Source organism: Equus quagga, chromosome 8 (genome assembly GCF_021613505.1).
Source record: "Equus quagga isolate Etosha38 chromosome 8, UCLA_HA_Equagga_1.0, whole genome shotgun sequence".
In the NCBI taxonomy this organism is placed as follows: domain Eukaryota; kingdom Metazoa; phylum Chordata; class Mammalia; order Perissodactyla; family Equidae; genus Equus; species Equus quagga.
In genome coordinates, this window is record NC_060274.1 from 1,817,952 (window position 1) to 1,844,494 (window position 26,543).

Genomic DNA, 26,543 nt, shown 5'->3' on the forward strand with positions numbered 1-26,543 from the left:
TTTTGCTTAAAGAGTTGGTGGTCTAAGACAAGATTCTTTCACAAGTCCTAAGTGCCCTTTAAAAACAAGGAAGGACAGGAAGATCTGTGATGTGCACGGCTGGAGGAGGAGTGAGAGGTTTAATGAGGTCAGCTCTCTGCGGGCGAGCACTTGTCCAGCACGCAGGATTGATGACTCCTTCAGAACACAGCCAAACAAGCCACAGTGATTTATCCCTTTCTGGGAACCTCACGTCCAGGGGCAGGTTTACAATGTCGCGTGGCTTTGCTACAGAGGAAAAAAAAAAAAAGATAGAGAGAGAGAGAAAGAAAGAAAGAAAAGGGGAACAGAAATAGAGAGGGGTGCATTCTTCCCGTGTTTTCTGGACAAGCACTTCTGTTGGCTGCAGTTTCGAGCAAGCTAGATGACACTGGGCTCTCTGACAGCGGAGATCCCATGAAGCTTTGCACTTAAATATCGTTTTCCTTATCCCTTCTAGGCCCTTCCTCCAGGGTAAAAATTACTGGGCTTCTCTCAGGAGCTCCATGGCTGCTTCTGCCCTCCTACTAGTCAGGACAGTATGCAGGTGACCTGAATGACCAGGAACACCAGAAGGGGTGGTGTTGTAGGAGGAAGGCAGAACGTGGGCAATAGAACAAGTTCACTGCCTACCAGCTCTGTGACCCAGGTGCCCCTCACCTGTCCAAACCTCAGTTCCCCATCTGTAAATGGGCCGTGCAGAGAACACGTGCCTCCCAGAGCTGAATGAAGCTGGTTGAATGAAGTTGAAGAGAAACCAACGTGTGAGGGACACACAATCAATGTTCACTCAAAATACTTCAGGACGCTCAGCTATCTGCATGTTATACATACACCGTGTGCAGCCTCTCTCTTCATGTTTCTATATTTTATGCATAAAAGCTGTGACAGGGCCTGCTCTCAACAAAGAGCAATGCTGTCTCCACTCAGAGCCAGTGGTTCAAGTGTGCCGCCACCAGCAGGGCTCCTGCGGGCCTGCAGGACCTCAGCCTTTCTCCATGACCACTTTCATTCACTGATTCCTTCCTTCATTCAACATGTTCATCATGTGCTATAGAAGAACAGTGCAAGGGATATGGCAACCAAAAACTTAGTCTAGTTTGGGGAGATAGGCATTAAATAGAAATTATTCAATAATTATATTACAATTATGCGCATAGCTAATCTAGACAGTTCTCACTGTGTGTTGGTCATTGTTCCAAGGACTTCACACACATTGAGTCACGTGATGCCAACAACGACCTGATGAAGGAAGCACCACCATTATGCCCATTTGACACATGGGGAAACTGAGACCAAAAGAGATACCTGTCTGGCCCCAGGTCACCTTGTTGGTAAGTGGCACAGCCAGGATCCCTGTCTGTGCTTTTAGCCCTCAGGGGAGTTCACTCAGTCTGGGAGATCAGGGCGGGCCCCTCTGAGGAAGGTGGAGGGCTGAAGAGGTCCTAGACAGAAAGGATGGCAGAGTGGACGGCAGAGCACAGGCCTATGGCGCAATGGAGCAGGGCACGTCCATGGGCACAGAGGATGCTGGGGTCCCTCCTCCTAGGCCCAGAAGTGTCCTCTGCAAACTCCCCATCTGTCATTCTATGCACATCCTCTGTTTATGAGGATATGCCTCTCCAGGCAGAGACCTTCTGATCATCTTGGCCTCTGCAGAGCTTTGTCTGCTGTCCACGTGTGGCAGGCCCTAGATGACAGTCCAAACTCCTGAGTGTGGCCTGTGAAGGTTAATGACACGCTGACAGGTTCCAGGTGGCACTATTTGATTTCAGACCCTCTATCCACTCCTAGCTGGGAACAGGCCCAGTAAAGGAGAACAGAGGTGGAGATGGGCCATGCGTGAAATGGTGCCGTGGGGGTGAGAGGGCCAGGAGCCGAGCCCCCTCCACCCCCTGCTCCCCCAGGATGGCAGGCGATGCTGGAGTCAGAGTTCTTGAAAACCAGCCAACCTCATGTCACTCTTCTTTCAAGGCCAGCCCTAGGAAGAGTCCTGGGGTCACCATACAGTTGAACCAATGTGCGCAATGGGAGCACTTGGGTTCGATTTTAATAAATCAATATGTCATTATGCCTACCCAGTTCCCCTCCCAGGGTTGTTGGGAAACCCAACACAGTTAACGTTTGTGTCAAAGTAGTTGAGAAAGCGGACAGTCCAGAGCGTAACATGGACCATCCACACGTCCTTCGGTCTGTCTGCAAAACGCCGCCAGTGTAGCCCCCCACAACGGTGCGCTGCCCCGGCCCCTCCCCAGCTGGACCCAAAGCTGGGAATGACATGTGTTCCTTCTAAGATCAGCACCTGGGTTGGATCAGTCTTAGTCTTCATTCAAACAAGCCAGGAAGTGCTTTCTGGCACCCGGTGATCTGACTCTAAACCAACTCCACCAGGACGCCTGCTAGGGATCAGCAGATGGTGTGGGACAGCTTTAGTGAATATCCTTCATGTATACAATACGTGACATTATATATCAGGCATAACAGAAAGAAGTGACACCTCACACTAGGTAAGTGATGGTTTCTATCCACTGTGACTTGAATGACCACAGATTTTGGGGAATACTGGCTTTAAAACAATCAGAGAAGGAAAAAGGAAGCCCTCTGCACGTCTAACCTCATGCCTCAGTCGCCATGAAAACAGGAAATAGAGACACTTCCTATAGACTTCCAGACCCTATGAGTGGTTGGAAGGACAAACTTCACAGACAATGAATGTTTCCTACCTGGAGGAAGTGACGCATCTCAAGAAGCTTCCTTGCAGGGGTCCTTGTGCCGCCTGGGACATGACATGGCTCTAAACGCTCCAGGCTCTGGGGACAGGCAGTCAGCCAATCTAACTAGGTTTTGCACAAGGTGGGCCCCTTGGAGCAGCTGGCAGCCCACACTATGTGGAGGGACCTTGGTGTCTACGCTGCAACAATGCCTCCCCTCCCCTGAGGGCCCAGGATGAAGCCCCCTCTGGGCCTCCCTGCCACATTGGCAGAAGGTCGGGAGGCTGTGGAATCTCCTGGAGAGACCGTGAGGTCCTTCCCCGTGAGGCTGACTCAGAACCACATTCAGTTTCTCTGAGAAGCTCAAGTGGCCAGAGCATCTTCTGCACGTTCAAACTGCACCCAGGCGGCCCCAGAGGGTTCTCCCTGGAGGTCCAGGCGCAGCCCCCTGTGTCCCTGGAGCAGCCCGGGGGACGCTGGCCACCGGAGTGCCTGCAAGGAGTTGACCAGCCCCTTTGCCTTCTTACGATGAGCACAGCAAAGAATAGAACATTTTTTATGAGAACAGGCAGCCTATTTTCTTAAGGTGTGACCTGTGCTCCTTAAATGCAGTTGTCATCTAAGGAAGAGACCAGGGCTTGGTAGACATCAGCTGCCTCGTTGGCATGAGCTGAACCCCAACACCCACCAGCCGAGGAAGGTGAGGGAGCCATTCGTGAACAGGGGCACGTCCTGCTGGACCTCTCTGAGCCTGCTGCCCCAGGGTTTCACTGGCTTTCGCAGAGAGGAGCAAACTCCAACACAGCCAGACACAAAAAGAGCCTGTACTCTGCAGTCCTGTTCCCCCAAAACTGGGGGAAGACTGGTTGACCTGGCTTTGACCAGGTCCCTCCCTGAGCCATCCTCTGAGGCTGGCCACGCTCCTCCTAGGGACAATCTCCAGGGAAGGTGGGCAGAGCTGGGCAGGTAGTGAGACAGTCTTACCTACTGGGCAGCGAAAGCAGGATCAGCTGGAGTCGGTGCCCAGCACCCCTGTCCCTCTGGACAACTCTGAGCCGGATGGCCCAGGAGACCAGCAGTGGTCGCTCTGTGCTGGATGAGCCCACTCAGCTATAGCCATGCTGGTCAGTGGACGGTGGGTAGCTGTAGGCTGGGGCGAGGTGGAAATGCCCATGTGCCTGCAGAGCCAATGGCCGGGGCTCTCAGGGCAGGCCCCCTCAAGACTGCCCATCCGCCCAGTCCCAGGAGGGCCTCAGGGCTGAGACCTGCTGAGACCTGGGTGCCCCCACGGTGAGCTTAGGCTGTGGGCCACATGGAGCCCCTGCAACCGCACCCTGATTTTTCACCAGCCAGGCATGTCCCCAAAGCACAGCTCCCTCCATCAGATGCCCGAGGGACTCGGACCAAATACTCTTATTCCTGTCAGGCAGGGTCGAGGCAGTGTGACCAAGATGTGACCCCAGCAGGACATTCCAGTCACGTGGAGGAGAGACCAGGCCAAGCACTGTGTCCCTCACCCCAGGAGAGTCAGACGCGATGTGGCGCTCACACAGGCGAGGGCAGCCAGCCAGCAATGGACACAGGAGTCACTGAGGGGAGGGAGGCTCCACCACATCCAGAGGTCCTCGGAGCAGCCCCTCCCAGGAGCATCAGCATCACCTGGAAACTTGTCCAAAATGAGGCCTCTGGCCTTGCTGCAGACCCATTAAATCAGAAATTCCCGGGCGGGGGTGGCCAGGAATCTGTGTTACCAAGTCCCTTTGCAGACTGAAATTTGGAACCAGGGATCTGAACAAGATGTCTTGGCCCTGGGCTCTCCGGGGTTATTATTATTATTAATATATATCACTTTTTTTTGTCGTTACATATTAACGAGTCCAAGTCTAGTCTCCCTGTCCAGCTGCTACAGGCTCCCTCTTGCCATCATCACCTCTCGGACACCGCACTGTCTCCTGTTTTGCTATTTTATTTTTCTGTGGATGGAGAAACCAAAGAAAATCGACTTGTTTCCCCCCAGTGAGCTCTGTGAGCTCGTGGAGCTAAATCTGTTCCGATGGAAGGAGAGAGGGGCTGTCGCTTTGGGTTTACTGTGGGCCTTTCTTCTTATCTAGTGATTCTGGCTTCAAATAGTTGGGATTCCTGGCAAGACGAGCATCAGATAAAAGGAATGTTCTGAATTTATTAATTGCTGAGTTGAGCAGGCTGATTGTCCCAAATCTAAGAATTTCCTTCTCTAAAATGATAAAGGAAGGAATCTGTAAATCACAAACTTTCTTTTACAAAAATTGAGAGATTATCCCTGAATTAACCTTCCATTAGCATCCACTTTACTGTTGTTGTTTTCGACACTTCCGTTTTCTACTTTAATGTCTAAATTTTACGTCCTTCCATGGCAGGAGAAGATAAAAAATGCAGCTGTATCTTTCTTGCAAAAGAGTCATTTGACTTTTTGATAGTATCATAAATCTTCTCAATCTTTGACTATTATAGTTTCACATAAAAAAAGGGTGCTGTAAAAAGAAGTACTATTTGTTTAAAAAAAAATGAAAGAAGATATGTCTACTTGTTTTTATGTGCATAGAATGTCTCTGGAAGAACACACCCATTATTCTTTAAATGGGGTTATATAAACTGAGGCCATTTACTTCTAAAAGACCACTTAACTTCTTTTATAGTACTACTAAATATTAGAAAATGTGAGAGAAAAACCATCTGTGGCCTAGGTATGAAAAAGTATAATGTATAGAGTTCTCTTTTAAAGTCATGACTTTAAAATTTTATGACAAATTAGTCACCAAATTAAATGTACAGTAAAGTACAATAGAGATGATAGTAATAAAAACGTAAGAAGCAGATACTGGAAAAGTAATTTTTTCCTGAAGGGAAGAATGATAACACCAAAATATTGCCCATTGGTTCGTTGAATAATTCAAAAACAAGTCTGAATTAAAAAGGAAAAGAAAAACAGAAAGAAAGCTGGCTGGATGGGGCTAGAAGTTGCCCAGTGCCATCGTCCAGCCAAGGGTCAAGGCCCCTCTGAGTCCACATAAGAGATTCTGATTCCTGGCTTGTGCTGGTCAGAATGGGATCACTCAGAGGGCCTCAGACTGACTGTCAAACAGGCTATGAAGACTTTTTTAGCATCATAACCACACCCTGAGGTCTTTTCCTTGAATATTTGACTCCATTTTTTAAAAAAATTTTCAGTATCCTTCAATACCTTCAGAAATTTCCAGAATCTGGAACTTTCATTGGAAACTTTACATATCCTGCATTGGCTGTATCAAATTAGTATGTTATCTCATGATGGATGGAAAATGAATTTCCTCAATACTTCAAAAGTTGTCACAAAAGTCTGTGTTATAGGGTAATACAATTTATATTTTTCTCTGAAAAATTCACTTTGTTAGTGAAGTCTACACTGAAGCTTGGAGCCCAAGTTAGCATCCGTCACCGGTTTCGCACCATCTCAAGTGTGGGCTCGGTTTTCAGTGCACCCTCTACTCCTTGTTAAAGTTTCAGTTTTTATCTTTCCTTGCTGATACCTACTGCAATATTTTATTTTAATAACTATCATTTTTCAGAAAGAGAATTGGTAAGCCTAAAGAAAAAGCTACTTGAAGGGAGAGCAAGAATGAGTTCCCTCTGCTCGGTAACCTTTCCCATTCAAGCAAAGCAACTTTGAACTTGGATTTTAATAATTTTTATAAAGAAATACTTCAGAGACCTCAGAAGCCAACCACGGCTGTGTTGTTGAGTTCAGTATTTGGGAATTCAATTGTTCTGGATGTTTCTTTCAAGTTTCTCAGCCACACAGGGACCTTAACTTAGTACCAGGGAAATTCATTAGTGAAAAATGAAAATATCACTTAGCTCCTCTTCAGAAAGTGAAATTTTCCAGAAATTATTAGGATAGTCATAGAAAAACGAAGTTCCGCCACTTCAAGTAGAAGTCAAAACTTTGGGCAGAGTAGGAGAATGTAAGGATCATAGTTAAATTAATGTAAATAATATGTTGAAAGTTTGTTCAATCTAATCCAAGATCCTCTGTCATTTATATCTGGGCCTCCCAAAATCCAGATTTAGAAGTTGCTCAGGTAAGCAATCAGAAGGCCTATGAGCAGAATAAACTCCTGGAAACAGCCAAGGACTTACTCTCTCCTGTCACAGGGAATACACAGCCTTTAAAAGTTAAAATCAAAGAATAGATAATACTTGGTGTCATAAAAATTGCCAGGAAATAAACAAGGACAAAGAGATGACTTTGCTTCCTACACCGTGAGAAAGGACCCCTGAAACATGTGACACGGCTAGGTCATGTTGACCAAGGAGATTTCTATTCCTTCCCCATGAAACATCACCCTGTGACTGACCTTGGTTTCAAGGGCTGGGTGGGCGTGGGCAGAATCTCCGGCCGGCATCAGTGGCCGAGGCTGGGGGACGTTTCTCCTCCTCTTTCTGTAACTCGACGTCTGTAGCTTACTTCAAACACATACCTCAAAGTGAGCTGCATACGAAGACTCTTTGGATATTGTAATATTCAGAATTCTTGCCTGTAGGTTCAGCTTCCAATGTCTGAAGCTGCTTTGTACTCATGCCAGGAATCAGCTCTTGGCGAGGGTGCACGGTTACAGAGCGAGATGAGATTAACCCCCCTGAAGCTATTTCCACACAACAGAGAAGAGGCTGGCGGCAAAAACCCTCCCTGGGGAAGAAAATGACCTTTGTTTCCAAGCTCTACTGGAGCCCCCAGCAATGTTAGTCTTTAAATCTTAAAAAAAAAAAAAAAAGAAGAAGAAGAAGAAAAAGAGAAAAATTCCTGCAGAATAAATGGAGATCAGCTGTGTGGGGACAGAGACAGGTGGACCTGCCCCTCACCAGCGTGAACGGCGCAGAGATGCTCGGTGGGCTGCCGGTCACATCCTTTATCTTCCTTGAGCATCTCTGCTGCAAGAGAAGACCCGGAGCGGAAAACCGTGTGCAGATCTAAGGGGTCCAAATCAACAGGGCTGGGAGGGTCTGAATCTCCAGGTCATGAGCAAGAAAATTCAGCTCTGGGGCAGGGCAAGGCATGAAGAGCATCCAGATATAGCTCAAAGGCAGCTTTTGGTCCTAAAGCCCTGTCAAGGCAATATCCTGCTTGCCATCAACACATTCCCTCTCCCCCAGAAGGGGGAAATCTCTCCGCCGTCCTTGCTCACTTCCGTGGACGTTCTCCATGAGTACTGGATGAACTGGGCTCGCGTTCCATCATTTACCAAAACAGAGGGCTGAACTACGTTCTTAGGGGTCTCGCCACATTTAAATAATTCAAACACTAGAGGCCGGGGATGAGCAGAGGCTGACGGGGGCCAGATTTGACACCCCCAAACTTTCCCTTCCTCAGTGTTCTCTCTGCTTCCAGCTTGGGCTCCACTCTTGGAGTCATGAGTCGCCATGGCTGAAAGGAAAGACAGGGCAGATCATCCGCTCATTGTGGAAATCTGTGCTAGTTAGTCCTCAGGTCCCAACTGGCAGTTGTCAAGGAAGCACGTGGATATGATCAGAGCTTCTTAAAGTAGATGGCGATCTTCAGATTCACAAGGAGTTAGGCAGCTGGTGGGGAGCAGCTCATAGCTTCTCGCCCTCTGAGCACCTTGCTAGGGTCCGGACAAAACTGCCACGCGGTCACGTGGTTGTGGATCTCAGGGCCAGGAGTTACACATATTCTAACTCGTTAATTCTTGTAAATATGGAATTCAAGGCCCACATATTTCCATTATGATATTTGGCGGAAAATGTGGACAATGGAGACGAAGCTATAAATTTAAATCCTGGCTCTGTCACTTACAAGCACAGAAGCAGTGGGTCGAGTTCTTCCCTGTAAAATAGAAGGTAATACCACCTCCAACCCAGGCTGCTGTGACACCTGACATACGGCGGGCCACCGTCATCCGCTCTTACACATGGCCACCAGGCCTGCTCTCGCCACTCCTCCAGAGCACAGCTGATGGTAAACTTTAATGTGGGTCTTCCTCAAATCCGCACTTACGTCTCTTCCACCCCGTCCCTCCCTTACAGCCAAGGCTTGCCCCCTTCACTCATCTCCCCTCTGCCAGCCCCCACATATCAGCCCCTTCCCTCTATCCGAATCCTCAGGGAAGGATGTCAGATAAAGCGTAACCGTAGGAGAGTCAAGTCAGTGTGTCACTTCCGCCAAGAGCATAAACACGAATGCACAGCACCATAAATGATCAAACAGAGACCCAGGAAACAGCTTCCAGGTCAGGGAAGGAGACCCCACGCCCATTTTCCTTTCCAGTCACAAAATTCTCCCTCCCTCCAGGTACCCACTGTCCTGATTGCAGGATCCTCCCTTCCTCCCTTCCTCGTTTGTCCTGTGACTTACCACCTAAGGATGCTTCTCCAAGTGCGAGGGTTGAGTTTTGTCTATCCTTGAATTTTAAATGGACTAGCGCACTCTCTGCTTGAGTCCTTTCTCTCAGAACCATGTTGGAGCCATATGTCACTGAGGGTGGCAGCTTTTGCATTTTCCTTGCTGTTTAGTATTCTATAGTATGAACCAAGTAAACCGCACGCTCTACCCAGGCAGATACCATAGCCATCGATTCCTCTCCAGGATTCAGTTGTTACTATGAATGCTGCTATGAACAGTCCTGCACACGTCTCCTGCTACAAAAGCGAGTGCCTTTCTCCAGAGTCCATTCCGGCAGTGGAAGAGCTGGGTCCGTTACCTCTATGCAAAGAGGAAGGCGATTTTGCACAAGGTGGCACCGGTTCAAGGTGGCACCGGTTCACGCTGGCACCAGCAGCCTAATGAGTCTGTTTCAAGTCCTCACCAGCACATCACAGATCAGGCTTTTCCACTGCTGCAAATCCGGTGGGTGAAGGGGGAAGCTCATTGTGGTGTTAATTTGCATTGTCCTGGTACTAAGGAATCTATGCAACTTCTCCTATGTTCTCTGGTCGTTAGGATTTTCTCATTTATAAAATGCTGCCTGCTCAAGATTTTTCTGCTAGATTGTGTCATATCTTATTTTTCTTATTGATTAATGGGAATTTGGGTGTTTTGTATTAACAGCTAAAAAATACATAATCGTAAAATAAAGGAAGCCTCCTCTTTTGAAAGTCTTTCTGGGAAAAGTGAGAAGGTGGAAGGATTCAAAGGCAGGGCTTCTCCACTCCATGGAAATCGGGCCGATACACAGATGTCTGTTTCCCTCCCCATGTGGCCTGCTTCACGTTGCGTTTGCATGTATCCATAATAAACACACACACACATAAGTGACAGCTAGGGTTTGTGGCTACCTTTTAAATCTTTTTCTGATTTTGAAGTTTTTGTAGTGTGTACTTTTAAGGTAAGCTTGGTGTGAACTCCAGGGCAAAAGATAATGGTTGAACACTGGAGTTCACCCAATTTTAATAAATTGGACGGAAATTACAGATAGCGGATAACGCATAGCAGCCATCATCTGTAAGAGGATGCATGTGGAGACTGTGCTCCCTGAGTATTTGCAGATGAAAAGTGGGGCCAATCGTAACCCATGTTATCAATCTCAGTCTCATGCAAAGTGATGCCTTACTGTTCTGCTTCTCTGCATTATTTGTGAGGTTGTGTTTACATCTGGGAAAAAATTGCATTCCACTGCAGTTTATCAGAAACTCTTCATGCATGTGTGAGCATGTGAAGTCGACCCTCCCAAACGCTTTCTTAAATTTCAAAATCCTCTCAACAATTCACCACAATTCTACGAAGTTTCCAAAAGTGTTCTTAGCACAGGCGTCTGCTCTCCCACACCCACATTTTTTGCAGAATAAAAAGCCCAAACACAGCTGGGGATGAACAGAATCTTCCCATAACTCCATGGGGGTTACGGGCTATATTAGTGGTACCAACAGGTGTGAGATGACACTGGCCAAGTCAACATCGAGGTCACAGCCACAAAACCACGCCACAAAATGAAAATGAACCCACATTTACAGAGAGCACGGTCTTGGAGGAGAGCCTGCTCCATCTACACTGCAACAATTAATCTGAAACATTTTCCCTCCTTCTCGCTGGCATTGTCCACACAATCAGCACCAGACTTTACAGCAAAAGGACAGAATACTCTTTCTTCCATAAGCCATCACTTGGACCAAAAATCCACATGTGCAGTGAACAAAATGGCGTATTTCTATACAGTAAAACGTTACTGCTGCCTGGTTGGAAAAATAATGTGAGTGAACAGCACAGAGGTTTGATTCCACAAGCGAAGCATTATTTGGAGACTGTAAGAAATACAGCCAATTTCGCTCATGGTTTTCTAAGAAAGTTCTTTTGGGCAATAGTTAATTTTTCAAACACTGTCACTAAAATCGGGAAACAGATATGCCCCCGTTTTCTCCTTTGTAAAATAAAGCCTGACTCAAAATGCTAACATGCAGAAGAAGTGAAGTCAGTCCGTCAAAGTAGCCTTCAGAGAGAGGGACCCACGCACAGGTCAACTTAATATATTAATTTTTTCTTTCATTTCATTTTCTTTCATGAGCTTGTGAAAGAATTATTAGGTGAAAATGATGGCTCACTAAAAATATTTTTCAGCCATTTTTAGGTCCTGGATGACCAAATAGTTTTTAAACATAAATGTATTTTAATTCCACGTTATGCACACCCATTGGCTTTTAACTGATGACCAGTCCCTTGAAATATTAGGTTTCATGTTACTGTTAATTACGGATGGCATCATTCGCCAACAGTTACAAGTTCTGACTTGTGCCTTGGCTCCTGGTACAAATGTCTGAATCATGAACAGAGTTTCTAATTACAAAATGACTGCCCCCTAAATAGGAATAAGTCTGAAAGTAAACTCTAAGTGCCAATGTTTCAGTATTTTACAAAAAAGATCAGGAAGATGCTTTTAATGCTTAATTATTGTTGTGCTTATGTTTTGCCTGTTTTAGCAAATCTAACCTGGGAATTTTGATGTACGATCATCATATTTCTTCATCGATGGTCTGAGAGGGCTCCCCAACCAATTAATTAAGCATACATGGCAGACCATTTTCAAATAAAAATGATCTGAATCATTTATAACATTTTTGGTAAAATATTAATGGAAAAGAGACTATTTTATAGATTATTCTCCTGCCAATATTACTACCTTCCATACATCAAGTCCTCTTATGAGTAATAAAATAACACTAACACACCATCTGGACATGGAACCATGAAGAATGACCCACTTTTTCTTTGCAAACATACACAAACAAAACCAGAAATTTTCGCTTTTTTTGGCCAAAGAAAACATTCAGTCATTTCTACTACTGACTACAGTCCTTGTGGTGATTTCTGAAAATTAAGAATCGCCATAGCCTGCCATGGTTCAGACCTAGCTAAGCTGTCTTAAAAAACAAAGGTTTCAGAACATTTCAGTCTTGGTCCAGTGACACAAACCCATTGTCACCATTCCTCACAATGCGACCTAAACTGAATTTCTTTTGAGTTATGAGCAAACATAGGTGAGAAGATCAGAAAAACAGCCAACTAAAGTCAGGAAGGTCCACGCCATAAATTAGGTCAGACCTACCGGGACACCGGGGTGTCTTGTGGGCCACGGCTGTGCCACTGATGGGCCTCCCGTTGGGCGTCACACACCAACAGTATCCCGTGTAGCTGTGACACTGGACCTGAGGAAACGACAGACAGGGGTCACCAGGTGCAGCGCCTCGCTGTTGACAAAGTCCACTCTGCCTTCCACAGCATCGTTTCCAGCAAAGGTCTTAAGATGCCCAGTGCTTCCTAAGTCGCTACCCTGAACACTCAGTGAAAGAAAGTGTGATAACCTGGAACACGAGAGTTTAGCGATAAAAGCCACCCGAGGCACTCTTACTGAATGCTAGTGTGGGCTGGCACCTTAACCGTTGAGCGTCTAGTCTTTGCTACCTTGGAGATGGAGCCCAAGCCCTCATCTTACAAATGGGGAAACTGAGGCCCCAAGGAGTCGAGAGACTTGTTCAGTGTCTCCCAGTTGGTCCAGGCAGAATCGAGGCAAACAGGTTGGCATCTGGCTGCTGGTGAGACGCTCTTTCCATCTCACCCCCTGGGTCACCCCAGTGTCTATCCTGCCACCAGCTCCCTCCACACCAACTAGTCAGAGTGGACGTTTCCTGTAGCTCCAACCTCTCTGCATTTCTCTCTCTTTCCTCAGTCTTTCACAGGTCAAATGATTGTTGTAAAAATACAGAAAATTCACATTATTGTTGGATGGTTTATAGCAGATCTTGTTTTGTTTTTCTATGAAAAGCTATGATAGTTAGCATTGTATTTCAGGAAACTTTTTCCTTAATGAGGGATAATTGTATTGACCGTAATAATATTGACACACTCAAGATAGAGAATTGGGTTATTTATTTGACGTTGTTGGTCAAAGGAAAGTCAGAAACTTGAGGTGTCTCAGCATCTCATGTCTGAACCCCGGGAGCTCCCTGCTGGCGCTAACGCTCTATGACTTTCAGTGTGTGCTCCACTATAATCAAAATTAAACTCAAATTAGATTCTCAGCAATGAGCCAGGTTAGCACGGTCCAATTCATCTCACTGAGGAAGCTGTCCCATGCCAACCCACACGGTAACAAAGGTGAACAGCATAGCAATGACATAAATACCTGCCCCAAGGAAGGAGTGAATAAATTCACTTACACCCCTATTTATGAACCTGAGCTTTGCTCGGAATCAACTTCTAAAATGTAAAGAATGATTTTCCCATGAACACCCCTTTTGTCTCCTCCTGGATCGAGCTTTGCCATCCTCGTTGGCGCCTCCCCCGATCGCCCGGGTGCAGAGGCTCCCAGACTGAGTTTGTAACCTGACTGTAGGTGCCGTCATCCTTGCATTCCGGAATGAACACTTGCTGGAACTCCTTCCGGGCCTGCTCCTGGGTGTACTTCCTCTCGGCCACACACCTGGACACGTCTGCAGGAAAGAACAGGGCAGAGGTACCAGTTATGCAATGGGAAGATGCAAATGCATGAGTCACAAGGAGCACAGAGGCTGAAGAGGCTGGAGGGGCTCCTCTGGCAGAAGGCCAGACCTCGGGCTTCCCATTGCATCCCAACCCCAGGAAATGCTTGTGTGGTAAGCAGAGGGAGGATCTTCTCTACACTTAACGAGCAGGGAAGCTCAGGCTCAGAAAGGGTTACTGGGCTTATCCTGGTGAAACACACAGACTTCATGGAAATGAAGACACACCAGCTGTAATCCAGCCAGTACAGACAGACTGTCTTCTGGTCCAAGGACGTCCATCTGAGCACACCGGGTCCAGTCCACATGCCAAGTGGGGGCTGGGTCTAGAAGCCACGGTTAAAATCAGACCAAACACTGTGGCCCAGAGGGAGGGAGCACTGGGGCACCTCAGAGGGCATGTGACATTCTGGCCCACCGCTGGGGGCCCCGGGGACCTGTCCAATCTGAAGACCATGGCACCCTCTTTTCTTTGTATCTTTATTCCCTATGATCTCAGAGTGATACTAAACTCCTGCGTCTTCCAACTTCAAATAGAGAGTCTGACAATAAATCAGATAAAAAGGATCAAATATCCTTAGCCCTCCTCCCATTCTGTCCCAAATTTTCAAATATTCATGTTAAAATTAGTACAGCAGGATAATTCCATATAAGGCATGATGTCCCTCCTGTTCCTGAGGAAGATATCCTGTGAGACTCAATAGACTAGTAAAAAAGTATAAAGTCTAAAAACACTCAGGCATATCTCATCTCCCTCTGGATGGCAGGAATTAATTGATGCAGAACTAAACCCAGTCATCAAGATGCGCGTGTACCAGGAGCACAGCGATGACCTGCAAGGATGCAACGCGCCCCTGGAGGTGTGGCTAACCTTTCTCATCCTCTCGCTGTGCAATCCCGCTGGACCATGAGATTGGGGAACCAGAAAGGATGTGCATACCTGATGCTCGTTTCAGACTTCCAGGAAAAGGAGTGAAATGTATGAGACGACCATTAACAAGGGCCTATCTTTTCGTGACCCCAGCCTCACCGAACACACTCTAAGGAGTCTGGCAACCACCATTCGAGAAGAATGCCAGAAAGTCTGCCACCCCGGGCCTCACGCCCTAGGACACCACCGCAAGGACGTATTTCATTTCTTTGGCCCATCCTCCGATGTAGGTCGTTGGAATTTTAAAACTTGAAAAAAATGGCTTTCCCCATTTTTCTTAAGTGTTTCCAGATTGAAATAACAAGTTGTCTAGATCTTAAACGCTCTCTGAACTCTGAGAGATACTCCTTCAAACGTGTCCACTGCCCAGCGTCGTTAGATGGTGACTTTTTGATTGCCTGGTAGTGAAAGCTGCTGGCTGGGACAAAATGCCATCTGGGCACCCGCTCCAGGACACTGGGCCACTGGCGATAGCTCTGGTGGTGTCGTGGTGCTGAATGCGGACTCTGCCACTGGAAATCCGAACTGGGACTTCTGTGCAGCCATGGGCGGTAGACTGGATCCTGTGTAGGACCTGTGCATTGGAGGAAACTCTCTGATCCAGGCTCCGTGCCGCACGTCTTGATCTACGTGTTGGCCTGGCCAGCCAGCGCTCAGCCACATGTGGTTTTAATGCAATCTGTGTTTTAGCGGAGGAGAAATCACTGCTTTGCCGGACTTCTGTCCTCGTTTTTTTTAAGTCTAACCTGTGATTTGACTGTCTAAAAGGAAAAGCGACCTGGGTTCCAGCTTGCGAGGTCTCTGCTAGGGTACACATGGGGCTACAAATTATTTCTAGTATTTGAACGGTCGTAGAACATGCCAAAAAAGCATACCTTTTCCAGACAACTCATGGGCTTCTTTCCTGGCTTGGAGACCTTTGAAAGACTTCGAATTTGCCACTGGGCAGATGGTTCTCAAATTTGCCGCTCTTGAGTTCAATAGAACATTAAATTTCAAATTTATATCTGGCGTGTTGCTGACTATTTAGTCCTAGGAAACAGTTAAGACTCTGCAGTCTGAAATGGCAGGGCTTGTGTCAACCATGCTTCAGAAATAAGCCTGTAAGCACCTTAAATAAAAGTGCTGTTCACCTCATACCACCTGCTTGTTACTCCTAAATCCAGATATTCCCAATCAGGTACCAGGTCTCCACTATCGAGGAGCACCTGAACAGGAGCCGACTAAGTCAAATCTATTGAAATACGCAGAAACATTGGGGAATTGCTCCCAAAATTAGTAGCATCTCTCTTGGGTGGTCTTTATTTCTTTCTTTATTTTATTGTGGTAAGAACACTTCTTAACATGAGATCTACCATCTTAGCACATTTTTGCATGCACAATACTCTATTGTTGACTATATGTGCTGTGTCACACAGCAGAGCGCTAGAATGGATGCATCTTGTACAGCTGAAACCCTGCCTGTGTCCTTAACGTCACGTCGAACCGTTACACGGTTAATGAACACACACTGCGGCGAAGTTGCATGCCCCTCTTTATAGAAATCAAAATAGTAAGCACAGCCTCAAAATTATGTTATTCCCAAATTTCCAACTTTTCCATCACTTCTGAAACAACAGAAGAGAGAGGTTCAACACTCTCCCCGGGAAGCTGTATTTACAGGGGATAAATTTCTACCCTCGTTGTATTTTTACGCTTGACACTTCTTGTGGTTCCATTAAAAATTAAGCAGGTCCTTAATTCAGTGGTTTTGTTGAGACTTTATTCTGGACAGTTTAATTTTAACTGTTTGAAAATTAAATCCTCAAAACATGAGGGCAATAATGTTTTTCATTGTGGTACAACTAGACAAAACAGAAAAACCACCATTTTGCCTTGTAAAGTGTATAATTCAGTGGCATTCAGTACGTCCACAATGTTGTGTAACCACCACTTCTATCTCATTCCAAAACATTCTCTTTACTCCAAAAGGTACCCTCGTGCCCAGTGAGATGCCACACCCATTTCCCCCCTCCTCCAAACCCGGCAACCACTGATCTGCGCTTTGTCCTCAAGGATTGGCCTATTTTGGACATTTCATATAAGTGGAATCATAAAATATGTGGTTTTTTGTGACTGGATTCTTTCAACCAGCATGTTTTCAAGGTTCATCCATGTTGTAGCGTGTGTTGGTGTTTCACTCCTTGTGATGGCTGAATCACGTTCCACTGTATGGATGGACCACAGTGCGTTTATCCTTCCTTCTGTTGGTGGACATCTGGGTTGTTTCTACCTTCTGGCTGTTGTGAATAACGCTGCTATGGGCACTCATGTACAAGTTTTTGTTTGAGCGTCTGCTTCCAAAGTCTTTTGGATATACACCTCGGAGTAGAATTTCTGGGTCATGTGATAATTCTGTGCTTGACTTATAGAGAAACCACCAAACTGTTTTCCACAGCTTTCCAAGCTGAACCACTTTACAGTCCTGCCAAAAGTGGACAAGGCTTCCATTTATTGCCATCCCCACCAATATTTATTTTCTGTCTTTTTCATTTGTAATTGTTATAGCCATCCCAGGGGATATGAGGTGTTATCTCAGAACTTTTTGGCTTGCAGAAACTTTTAAACTATGGTCAATTTTTACATCATAGGAAAATCCATCTTAACTGAAAATTATAAGAATAATCTTGTAATAAAATCAAATTGTTAATTTAATCTTCTAATAAAAGACTTTAATCACTTTTTACTAGACAAAAGAAAAACTCTGATGGAAATTTGGTTATATATTTTTAGAAACTTTTTGTTCATATCTGAAACAGCAGGGACTTTGTAAATAAAGAATTTCTTCATTGCACTTAGCAAGGCCTTGCTAACAACAGATTTTTAATAGAAAATTTTGATAAGCTGTTGGTTAATAATAATGAGTTTTGTAAGTAATTTACGCACCAATTTATTTACCTAGTTGTTAAGTGTTTTCTTTCAATGGCAAAGTAAAATAGATTCTTTTTCCAATGGGATCATAAAATTGTTTACACATCAAAAAGATACACTAGTCACAGAAACTATCAAAAGGCAATGCTTGCTATAAACTTGAAATAAACAACATTTTATAGTGGTTATTTCTTTTCCTTTTTTTTTTTGCTGAGGAAGTTTCACCCTGAGCTAACATCTATTGCCAATCTTCCTCTTTTTGTATGTGGGCCGCCGGGACAGCACGGGTACCAGCGAGTGGTGTAGGTCCACACCCTGGAATCGAACCCAAGCCACCAAAGCAGATCGAGCTGAACTTAACCACTAGGCCACCAGGGCTGGCCCTGTAGTAATTATTACTAATGATGGTTTTCATTTAAACAGGAAGCCAATAATTTCCTACTTTGCTAAAATCACTTAAAACAGGCTTGAGCAATAATTGGAAGAGACAGCTTTCTGAACATTTTATGCAGAAATTTCGGAGAGCAGCAGTGGAAAGGAGCTGAGAAAGCTTGATCAGAACAAGGTCACGAAATGGTGATGTGGACAGCTGATCCTCCACTTGACAGTCCATAAGCCTGGAGAATTCTTCTGCTGGGGACTCCTGTCCAACACACCACAGGATGAAATGGACATGCTAACTAGAAACAAGTGAATCCAGTTTTCATTTAACTCTTCCTTTGTCCGTCTTCCGAGATGCATTAGCTTACACAAGGGATGGTCACTCTATGCCACCCAACGGCTTCTTCTTGAGGCAGAAACTCTTGGGAATATGGAATCACTTTAGAGTCACATTTATATAACGTAGAATGAAAGGTTAGACTGGGTATTTTTCTGGTTGACAGACCCACTGGCTCTGCATCTGGAACGGCAGTTAAGTGGTTGTGATTTTGAGCATGGTGGTGTCAACTCTCTGGGGTCCAGACAGTTTCCACTAGCGTATTCTCGTGGTCCAGCATGTGGCCTGGCGTTAGAACAGTCTGAGCTGGACGAGGGAACGCAACCAGGCCATGGAAGTATGCTCTCCTGTGGGAGTGGCCACAGACACGGTAGCCCTGTGAGTGGCATGCCTTTTATTTTTATATTTATTGGCATCAAAAACTTGTAATATTTTACCCACCCATAATTTTGAAGACTCTAAGAAAAATTAAGAATTCTATGCTGCAATGCTCTTTGGCATAAATAGGATATTCTTTCCCTTCTTAATATAGATGGGTGCACTGTGATAAAAGACCAGCAGGACCCCAAGTGAGGCACCCCATCTCCCGATCTGCAGCCGGCCAGCTAAGGCAGCCGTATGGCAAGTCTATCAAAAGCGTCCCTTGGCTATAACATTTTAGAGCTAGAAGAGAAAAGGACCTGGGTTTTCATTTTAAATAAGTATTATCATTTTAAATGCATAAAGTCAGAAACAAATTATAATAGGAAAAACCGGAATACAGAATTGGGGTTACCCAATTAAAGGAAAAAAATAAGATCAACTGTAAACTATTGCAAGAATATATTCAAGTATTCAGACAGCTTTTACAACATTTATCTAGGAAATGCCTGGTCATAACCGTCTCTCTGATAACTGAGAACCACTATTGTCAATACATCAGAATAGGTCACTGTGTGAGTGGTCACCAATCCTTGGTTATGAAGTTTGACTATCACCTTCTGGGGCAGAGACTGAGGCTGTGCTGTCGTTCTCCCCAGCTCTCCGGATGAACTAATGCTTTGAGACTATGGGCCTTGCTAAAACAAACAGAGAAAAGATGTTTTGTTTCACATAACATTCCAAAAATGTTCTCTCGTGTTTCTGATCATGGCTTGAACCGGAGAGCCTCTCATTGTGTCTACTTTCATCTATAAAGAAGGACATTTCTAAACATCAGACCTATTAGAACACCATAAAAGAGTCAAGGTAAACATGATGTGGTTAGGGTTTATGCAGGGGACACACGCAGATATGGTTAAAAAGTCTTAGGACACCACCATGCTTAACGGTTATTGCAGATAACGTGTCTGCGGGAAGAAAGAAGTCTAACTTAGACAGGGCCTGGAGCAGAGCAAAGACCTGGCCTAAAAGACTCGACAGAAAAGAGAGAGAGAGACACACACACACACACATACATGCATGCACACACACACACATGCAACCACACACGTGCACACACACATCCATGACTGTGTGCACACATATAAGCTTGCACGCACATGCATACAGAGACATACATGCATGCACACACAGAGACACACATGCATGCCTACATACACATATGTAAGCACATACTCAGAGATATACACATGACACACACACACACATACCACAGCCTGCATAGACTTCTTTCATGGAAATACCTGTTTCATTGAAGAAAATGATAACAGGCTAACAACCGATTTATAGTCCCAGAACTACACTCTAGTGCTAGGTGCCACTTTTGTGGGTTCGCCGTGCCTCCAGGTAAAGCTGCACTGGAACACCTTGATTGTTCAGCTTTTCTCAAAGGCAACATCATGGGGAGCTTAAGGAAAATGACAAGCGATGGAGCTTCCAGCCTGTTTCTTGGCTCCTCAAGCATAAGCCAAGGCTTGTTAGGAGCATATTTTTATGATCAGAAAAATCTTCAAATAGAAAGAATTCTCAGTGTTCATCTGATCCCACTACTCTATTTTAGAGATGAGAAGACGGGCACAGATGTGTGGCCCCCAGTCTGGTGGGTTCGAGAAACTGGCAGGTGCCTCCCGGACTGGTCTGGCGCTCCTTGCACTGGTTCTGACATTGTCGAACTTGAGCGGGCATCACTCACCCGGAAGCTTGTCAAGCACAGACCCTGGGCCTCTCCCTGCCTGACCCTCATCAGGCCGTGCTGGGGCTCTGGCGTGCTTCTGTTCTGAGCGCCTGCGTGGGGAACCACGCAGCCTGTGCCCCTTCTTCAGGCCCCAGAGGGAAGGAGAGAGGCATCATGATTGTCATCAACGAGCACAAAAAGCTGCCACGAGGTCGCACGACGGTTAGGATTGCTGGGTTTTATATCACATTTTTTAATAAAATTAAAATAGAAATACACAGAAGATACTGAGATGGAGCTACTGTGCCAGACAGGACACAAGGCCTGTTGATGCCGTCTGTGGGTTCCACTGAATTTTCAGAAATGCATGTGCATAGGGGCTTCTTCCTGTGGATCTGACAGAGTGCATACCGAGCCCAGCATCACCCAGACGCACCCCCACAGGCGGTCCTTGGATCACAGGGTCCCAGGAGGGGGGCGCTGCCGCTGAGGGCTGCACCTGGTCCTTCATCTCCCCTGACATCGCTGTGACATCGCTGTTCCTCAGGGTGGAGGGTCCCCTGGTGGGTACTCGGCAACTAGAGGACATTTGGGAAGGAGTGATCCCCAATGACTGCACTGCCACCATCAAGACGTAGCCGGTCACCAGGGCTCTGCAGAGCTGCAGACAACTCCACACGCAGCCACCACGGGGTCCTGGGGAAACGGGCTTTCTCAGGGCAGTGGGGAGGCGAATGCTTTGTTGTGGCAGCCCGGACTCGGACGGAAGGCCCCGTAAGTAAACATAAGGTGTCTCTACCAATAACTGCTCCACGTGTATCGCTCTGCTCGTTCTCACAGGGAAAGAATAAAGGCTCTAGAAACTCTTCATAACAATAACAGTAATAATAATTCATTTATCCATGTTGTGGCGACGCAATCTGCTTCCACAGCAATATTGCTAGTTCCTGCGTATCACGTCTTAACATCTGCTGGATGCTGCTCTGACTCACAGAGAGCTCCTGAGCATGGCTCAGGCAGTCACTCTGCAGTCACGATGGCGACAATGACCATGGGACGCTGACCACAAGCAAGGATGCGACGCATGTCAGGAAGCGCTTTGTAGCAATGTTCCTTTCCTTACAAATTGGTCCATTATAAAGCTCTGGGTCTCGGAAATCTCCAAGGAATTTGCTTTTGTCAGACATCGTTATAATTTTGTTTCCAGAAATCTCAAAATAGTTCCAAGGTCTCTTGGCATTTGATTTTTTTTTTTTTTTGCCTTTTTTATTCAATGCCAGAAATTTTGTTGAAAAGAAAGACAGCGCCAATGGTCTCAGATCAAAAGAAAAATATTGATGTGTTTGCTGAGTTCTGAAAACACAAAGTCCACAAATTTCTAAGAAACTATGAGAAGAATCTACCACTGCAACTCTATTCAAGGTCAAGGGTGAACTCATAATATGAAACGCGTAAAACATTTTCATCCAACTTAATTAAATAAGGACTAAAATATTTTAATTGTTGTTTCCAAACGAGTATGTCCAACAGAGACAGGCCTATGGAGCTGTCACCCATCAGCTACGCGAAATGCCCTCAAAATATGCAGCTTGGCATTTTCCAAGTTGATGCTGCGATACACCAGCCAATCTCAACACCAGGGATAATTTGGGGAAAAATCTGGATGGTTATTGCTCTTACTTGAAGTGATGTCAGGGTCCCTTCCAGCTCCCTCTCCCACAATCACGGAAGAAAGCTCTCAACTTGGGTGCGTTGTAGAATTTGCAATATTTGTGCTCTCAGAGAACAGAGGAACGGAGCAGCACGATTTGCCTGGGGGCATCCAGGCACCTGTCTCTGGGACCCCTCAGTACCAGGGCTCACTATGACCCCCTGCTGTTCACCGTGAACCATTTCTGCCGCAGTTGGTGCCCTGGGCAGGCTGGGGGCGCGTTCCATGCTAGACATCAAGGGACAGGGTTGGTCAGCAACTGGCAAAGTAAACCAGCCTGTGTGAAGGAGGCCATCCCTGAGATGAGGTCCTATTCCCCCCACGAGCCAGGATTCAGGCAACAGTCTGCTTCTCTAGGATAATTCCGACTGGAATTAAAGACTGGAAACCCCTTTTCAGGGCAGTCCCCATGGTGAAAGAGACTCAAATTACCAGCAAAATGAGGGCTGACAGCAGAGGCTTCAGACTCCCACCCTTGCACCCCAAATCGGGCATAGCAGAGGTGCACGATGCCCGGTTATGTTGAAATACGGTGTATGGCAGCAAATATAAGTAACTTTAATATTTACTCCCCTTGGCAGCTGAAGCACCAAATAAACGATTTTGAAGCCCACAGGTATCTGTGCATTCATTTTACTTTAGTCCTTTTGATTTAAATTAAACTTGCTTTTGAGAGGTTAAGTTTTATCTTGACCTACTTCTCTCTTATCACATATTTTGTGTCACAGATTTACGGTATGAAATTTGTTCAGTGAAGTGAGCGAGCATCCCCACCAAGGGAATTATCCAGAAAAATTAGGCGGGATCCAAAAACAAATAAGCCGACAAGGATATTAGCAAAAAAATAGGACATCCATGTTTAATTCAAATTTATCCTTGCTGTCCAAAAGCGATGCAACGCTGGCCTGCAGGTGAGCATGGCGGAGCCCCAAAGTAAAGGCTCAGGAGAGGACCTTCAGCAGCTGTAGGACACAGAGGCCTCCAGCATTGGGTTTCCCCCCAGAGAGATGGGCCTGGACCGGGCCTTTGGTCTCAGTGAGTGCTGTCAATCGGCCAGAGAGGCCCATCCAGGGCATGGCTAGCACAGAGACTTAATCTGATGGCTTCTTCACGGCCCTCCAACAGAACACTGGATCGGGGTTATCTAAAGGATCACGGCCAGAAAAAGGAAGGTAGAACTCAACCTTAGCCACCACTTCCACAGCACTTGTTTTCACAAGCCACATCAGCACAGGCCATTGCTTCTAGAAGCTTCTCTAAAGAGCAGATCACCTGACATTTGAGTTTATTCTCAAATGGCTTTCTCGCTTCTCAGCACAGAGAACTGAGGTGTAACTACAGTCAAGGCAGAAAGCCACATCCTGTCTCAAATTGATGTCTTCCGGACACTCGCCAGACACAGAATGGAGGGGAAGAGGATCCCTCCCACGGATGCTCCTCTTTGATGCCACTTCTCCACAACCCGGGACCGCACCGTTTCCGTGCCAAAGCACACTGCAAGTCGTGTCCATCCCCAGACAACTGTCCAGACACCCTGTCCTTCCTGGTAAACGGTGCGAGAACTCGGAGAGTAGAGTTGTCTGTGGTTGACAAGCAAACTGTGGAGCAGGGCACACGGTTCCTGGTGGGCACACATCCTTGGGTTTGAAAATTGCTTCTTAAGTGAGTATTTGATCTCCAAATACCTGGGCTGACCCCGTCTTTGTTGAATCCGCAGTATATTAGGTCCGGAAAGTTCTGCAGCTTGTGGCCTCTGTGATGGGGGTGCCGCCGGGCATCGGATGAGCCAGGGAGACCCCCTCTGCCCACTGGCCTTGTGCAGTGCAACCTGTCCCGCCTCTGTAGGACCCAGGATCCACATGAAAGGACCGCCTGAGGAGAGCTACATGGTGCCAGCATCTCAAGCCCTCTGGAAATTCTCCCACGGGCCTTTTTAGAGCAGCGAGGAAGCTGGTTCCCAGGCTATATGATGCTCTCGTGAAATAAAGGCTCCGATAGGTCCCTGAGTGCTTGTGCGCTGGGGTTGAAGCCCATGCAGAGGGAAGGCCTGAGAGCTCATCTGATGGAGAACAGAAGCCATTCATTCTCCTTCAGGTGCCTCTTCAAAGAGTCATCCAACAAGAGGAAAGTGTTAATTTACTAAATCTATTAATACCAAGTAACATAGGAGAATCTACTGAAAAAGATTAGGTGGATGCTAATCAATCATATAATTTTAGAATCATCTAAAATGAAGCTAACTCAAGGAATATCAATTGTCCACTGGAACAAACTAAGATTGTGTGTGTATGTGTGTTTGTATTCCCATTAAATGAATCTGAGATTTTTCATTCAAGTTTTCTCCAAGGAAATTACAAATAGCATACTGTTTACTAAAACCTAAAAGACCACTGAGAAAACAGCTACAAGGACTAAATAATGATCTAGAAGTATGGAACTTCGGGTAGATGAGATTTGATAAATTATTTTCTGCCATTTTCTATGGATGGCAATGGATATTTAGGGAGAAAAAATAATTTTTTGCTTACTAAAGTCTGTTTTAAAGGTATGTTCTGTCTTCCCCCATCAACCCAAAGAAAGCCAGAGCAAATATTCTTTAGTTAGCCAAATAATCCAGCTTGCTGCTTCTAAATGCAAAGTTTCAATATGTTTTTCATTGTAGATAGTTCATGTAAGTGTGTTTAATTCAATGAATTAATTCCAAATGCAGCTAACTTGAATTATCTTCATCTTTACTTCTATGGAAATTTTCTACAGAAAGATAGTTCGTTTCTGTTTTTTAACATTTTTTAGACTATTTTCCCTACTAAAGTAAAATTTAATTTGTGAAGCACATTGGTTTTGTCCAAGAAAAACTGTAGTTTCTTACTTTTAATGCGTCTTCCAAGATACCATTATTTTCTGTTTGGGCCAGAGGAAGAAGAGAACTCTTTCTATAGATTTAGTTCCCAAGTACTCATGTCTGCTCGAGGATGATCAGTGGGCATCGCTCCCGTCACAGACCAGCTCTTCCATTGGATGAGAGCTCCCTCAGGTCAGGGGGACCTGGAGAGCTGGTGAAATGCATATTCTAAGCCCCATTCTCTGAGACTGATTTTGAGGTCTAGGGTGGGTCCCAAGAACTGGTCCCTCTAAGCTGATGCTGATACAGCCGGTCCTGGGACCACATGTTGAGTCACTCAGCCCCACCTGGCCTGGGAAGCTCACTTGAGCATCTTTAAGCCTCAGTTTTGGGATTCAGGTATGATACACTCACTTCAGTATCTTTATTTAAAGTACGAATCAAATACTTTGTTGAATTTTTTTTCCTTGTAAACTCAATAGCACATTGAAATTGAATTAAAATTACTTTTCCATTTGCCAATAGCTGATTCCTTCACTTAGGGCATCCCTTCTGGAGTGGGCTGGGGCTTGAGTACACCGAGGCTGACTTGAGACGGCACTGGTCACCTGGGGGCCTGGGCGCACCTGGTCAAAGGCACCAAGGAGATATGAAGGAGGTAGGTGGCGTGGTGAAGCAGGACACCCATTCTGGGCACAAATCAACTTACATCCACCCTTTTTCTGCCTCAACTATCTATGGCTTTCCATTTCTTATCAGGTAAGTACAAACTCCAAAATTGAACGTTCCAGCTCTCCATAATCTGCTGGACATTCTTCTCTCCCATTCCCTCCTGCTACGCCCTCACCTTTTCCTCTGCTGGGCTTCTGCTCTAGGATCCTCGTGACTCTCTCAACGTAAGAGGAGGAATGACACCCTCAGTGCCATTGACATTTGAGAAGCAGCATCTGACCACAGATAAGAATGGGGCTTAGCTTTCCGGTGCCTCCACCGCTGTACCCTCAAAGAGAGTAACTGTCCCAGGTTCTCTGGCTGGAGAGCCCACCACCCACTTTGGCTCATGCCCTCGCCTTCCTTTGAGCTTTAAATGCTAAGAGTCCTAAAATACTCTGACTTTGAACAAACCAAGATGGTAGAAAAAATCCTCAGTGACGTGTAACCATGGTTACTGGCAACAGCACAGGAACACACTAAGAGGAGGTCAGGCTCCCAGACCCCGTGCCTGTGGATGCTGTAGCAAACACATGCATGCAGAAGGCACTTGTTGTCATGAGCACAGACAGAGGCCTCAGAGGGAGTACCATGCCGATCCGCTGCCAGAGCCCTAGAGCTGAGGACATAGAGCTTTCCTGAGACGTCAGCAGGAGCAACACCCAGGCCTACGGTACAAGGTGAAATTCTGTCTGTCACGTGGAGAAGGGACTCAGATCTGGTCACCTAGGACATATTGCATCATGAAAGGAAGAAAGCAAATTATCCAAAGCCCAGCCACCACGGGGCTGAGACAAAAAACCCCTGTGGTCGTCAGAGTCCTGCTACGTTTAAGAGGATTGTCGGAGCAAACAGCTAGACAACACAGAACATCGTTGCAAAGGCATTTTTAGTC

The 26,543-nt window shown here is 45.9% G+C and overlaps 1 protein-coding gene across 3 annotated transcripts in view; it reads right to left on the reverse strand.

Moving 5' to 3' along the window:
• Positions 1 to 26,543, reverse strand: part of SMOC2 (SPARC related modular calcium binding 2) — a 170,348-nt gene that overhangs the window by 98,780 nt on the left and 45,025 nt on the right. For all 3 annotated transcript variants that reach the window (XM_046670363.1, XM_046670362.1, XM_046670361.1), the window contains exons 3-4: positions 13,576 to 13,682; positions 12,299 to 12,398 (exon numbers count right to left, since the gene is read on the reverse strand). In XM_046670363.1, the coding sequence (XP_046526319.1) occupies positions 12,299 to 12,398; positions 13,576 to 13,682 (207 nt within the window). The remainder of the gene's footprint in view (positions 1 to 12,298; positions 12,399 to 13,575; positions 13,683 to 26,543) is intronic.